General features: G+C 40.4%; 1 protein-coding gene across 1 annotated transcript in view; it reads left to right on the top strand.

Moving 5' to 3' along the window:
* The window catches only part of LOC107081996 (synaptogyrin-1-like), a 13,890-nt gene extending 11,316 nt beyond the window's left edge, over positions 1-2,574 (top strand). The window contains exon 5 of the mRNA XM_015370401.1: positions 895-2,574. Within this exon, the coding sequence (XP_015225887.1) occupies positions 895-984 (90 nt within the window). The 3' untranslated portion in view covers positions 985-2,574. The remainder of the gene's footprint in view (positions 1-894) is intronic.
* Positions 2,575-3,837: the final 1,263 nt, after the last annotated feature.

Genomic DNA, 3,837 nt, shown 5'->3' with positions numbered 1-3,837 from the left:
CCAGTCTAGGTAGACCGCGTCCTTGGAGGATCCAGTCTAGGTAGACCGCGTCCTTGCAGGATGCAGCCCAGGTTTCCGAACAGAGCCATATTGTCAACTTCCGATGACGTTAATTCTCTCCAAATTAAAGAGCAAATTTTGTTTACTTTTTTAATGTCTTAAAATTTGAATGACAGATGGAGTCAAAGCAAATGTTTTTTTGGGTTCCATCTGAATCACTGTGGTTCTGGTTATCTTTAAGTGAAGGCCTGGTTTGTTAATGGCAGGTTACACAAAGAAAGTTTAACTTATCTTTGTTTTGATCTCTCTCTCTTGGTCCATTCATTCATATATCACTGGTTATTAACTTCAGCTTTTTGACCATGTAGTGCTTCATATCAGTGTTCTTAAATCTTTATCATAGAAAGTTTTTAAATTATAAAATGATCATTTGTATCACATGCCAGAACTGACACATTTCCTCTTTTTGTTTTCCTCTATGTTTGTATTTGTTATCGTATGGGTTTATAACTCGTCTCCGTCTGATGTTTCTGATGCTCTCTGTCCTGCGGATCTGCTCCGTGATGTTATTCTGTTACCGTTCCATGTTTTTATTTATTTTATTTTTTATTTTGTGGTGTTTTTTCTTGCCCTGGTTTTTTCTTGTATGTTTTTTTTTGTGCATTATGCATTCTGTTCTGTGTTCATGCATGTTCATAATCTTTATATTCATGCGTCGTTGCTTAACATTTCGTCTCGTTATTCGATGTTTATCATTTCTTTCACGTTGTGACACCATTTTCCGTGTCGTTCCATGTTGTTGTCTTGTGTTCCATGTTTTTCCATGTTCCGTTGGCTTCCATCTTGTTCCTTGTCGCTCTTCGTTCCGTGTTGTTATCCCTATGATCTATGCAGGGAGGAGTCACTCTGCTGTCTTTGGAGCGTCTCAAGAGAGTCTCGTATGAAGAAGAGTACAACAAACTGTTCACGCCTCCTCTTTCTTGAAACAAAGCCTCACCTTTTCCACACAGCCAATCAGGGACAAGCATTTTTACACATTAATTTCTCCGTTTGGTCACCTCAAGCGCCTGTTATACAAAAGTGCCTTCTTGTTGCCCCGGCAACAGAAAGATTTTCTCACAAGATGCTTAAGATCAAATCATGAACTCTGAATGTAAAGCTGGATGCTGATTTTTACAACAGAGACAGTATTCTTAAACGCAGTGCGCAAGCAGAGCAGTCGCCCCATGGCTGTAAAATGAATGCATGTTAAAGGATCCACTAAGTTGAAGGCTGTGTCCGAATGTCCGCTCTAACCGCTGTCTAGAGCACTTTATAGGGGTTACGCCATGTTTAATGAGTGTCCAATTGTCTAGTGGATAAAAAAGGTACCTGGAAAAGTGCAGATATATCCCAGAATGCTTTCCAAGAGCTCAAAAGAACAAAGATGGTGCAGGCACAGAGCAGAAGAAAAAAAAAATAATAGTGATACATCCAGAATCAGAATTACTTTATTAATCTCTTGCAGTAGATTCTTTTCTTGCAGCGCAACTGTTTATAGGAGAGATACGAATAAGATGTTAAGTATAATGGAATGAAATAATGTTAAAAAATATAATAAGACAGAATAAAATCAGTTTTCTGAGTTCACTATAAAGTCCACTATATAGTCTTCACTCTATATAGTGGTTGAGGGGTTAGGGCGGAAGTTGGGACACAGCAGAAGTCTGAACTACACAGCAGGAACTTCAATCTCATGCTGACAGACGTTACCTCACTGGAAAAAATGGAAATCTAGATAAGTCATTTTTTCTTAAAATAAGTGCATTTGTTCTTGGATTAAGGAGGTAAAAGAGACATCTTGCCAATGGAACAAGACCATTTACACTTAAAATAAGAAAACACAACCGCATTGTCTTATTTAAAGTGTATGTTATCTAATTATCTTATTTTAAGAGTAAAAATAATCATTCTTTTGGCAAACTAGCTCATTTACAAACTCAAATTAAGGGTAAATATACTTAATATAAGGAATTTTTACTTAGTTCTAGATTGTTTCTCCAGTGCTGTCCCTGGCACTGTGAGAACTAATGTATGGAAACTTCAAAAGCTTTAGAAGAAGTTTTGTTTTCTGAGAAATATCTGAAATTCTGCATCTGGTTGATCGGTAAAATTAAGGTCTAGTAAAATGATCTGAACAGAACCTTTGCTGCTGGACAGGGAGAGCCTCGTCTGTAACTGATGAAGCCTCTAACTGAGACAGATTAAAATTTTCTCCTGCTTCTGTTTTTCCAACCAGATTATCTGTGCAGGGCGGGATCACAGTTTGTGGTTCCTCATCTATAATCCTGTTTGCTCCACCTGGTTTACCATGAGCTGAACTGATGTATTAAACCTGGCTAAGTGCTGAGCTGGTAGATGGTTTGGTTAGAGCAGATAATCAATCATAACCAGGTTAGGCGCAGCCTGCTGTGTGGTCAGACCTCATTCATCCTTACTGTCTGTAACATGTTGATGGTATGATTCTGTCATAAGTGTTCTGATGTAATATGACAATTAAACAACTGTACAGTTTAGCCGTGTGCTGATGTAACATCCTAAAAGGAAGTATACCTGGTGTCAGGCCTGGGGGCTGTGGAAGAGTAGATCTGTGTGGATGTTAAAGTTAAAAACTACTACTACTTTTAATCCCCACCAGGTGTCACCAGTTCCCCATCTTCTAATAATCCAAACATCTTCAGACACATTGTTTAACTGGTTATTAGTGTTTCTCGGTCTGGCCCATCAGAACAACATCCATCCAGCGGGTTGAGGTCGCCCTGCTGCTGCCAGTAGCAACAGATCCATCCAGCTGTGAACTGCATTGACTAAAGAACCTGAGCTGTTTTAACAGATCCAGAATCCTGTCCCTTGGTTGGTTCTGTCTGGCTCCTGCTCTTCTATCTGAGTGAGGTGTAGTTTCAGCCATGCTACTAACCACTCCTTCTGGTCGTAGTTCTGACATGTTCGTCCTGCTCCTGATATCCTCGCCGTGTTTTTGTTGTGGTCTGGATTACTTTTTTTAGAGCAGGAATTTTACCTTGAATCTTAGACACTTTGTGAATTGGAGAAAGTTCTTCACAAGGTTTATAATTAAAGAACATTCATATTTCATTGTTTTTGATTGTTCCAGACTGATATTCCAGGGTCCAGATAGGTCCATCCAAATGATCTAAAAGGTTATGTACCTGAAGTCTGGTTTATGCTCAGAAACCAGGTTGTCTGCGTGTGTGTCGCAGTTAACGCAGATACGCCCCCGCTTTCCGCAGCCCTCTGGTGCACCTCCCCAAAATTGTAGGTGACCAAAGATATTGCAGATAGCGTTGCAGGGAGGAGAGAAAGGAGGCCTCTGATTGGTCAATTCTAAATCCGCTCTACATTATGTGTATTTCCTGTTTGGTACTTAATGGCAGAAACTCTGGCTGTAGTGCCGTCCGCAACTCCTGGCACACCTTGGACACTATCCCAGACACCGTACAGGACGCTAGTTTTTAGCTCTATGTCACGGTCTGTTGGTTTGCACCCAAAGCTAAAATATGGCGTTGGATGAGGGGGTTGTGGACGCAAACAAGCTTGCCAAACCGACACACGGACACCCACAATCATAGCTAGATGGTGATTGTCCCTCTTGCATTGTGGAGTGGCATAACACACTTCTTAGAACCTTCTCCAAGACGTTCCTGTTGACGTGTCTGGGAGTAAGGATAAACGGTGAGACCTGTCTCTGCATATGAACTCTGGTTTATTCTCATATCTATGCATGTTGTAACCCCCCTACTGCTTGTAGCTGTTCTGATTTTTTTTTTTAACAAAAAGCCA

The sequence above is a fragment of the Cyprinodon variegatus genome, unplaced genomic scaffold (genome assembly GCF_000732505.1).
Source record: "Cyprinodon variegatus isolate N-32 unplaced genomic scaffold, C_variegatus-1.0 Scaffold46, whole genome shotgun sequence".
NCBI classification, from domain to species: domain Eukaryota; kingdom Metazoa; phylum Chordata; class Actinopteri; order Cyprinodontiformes; family Cyprinodontidae; genus Cyprinodon; species Cyprinodon variegatus.
This window is presented reverse-complemented; position numbering and strand designations above follow the sequence as displayed.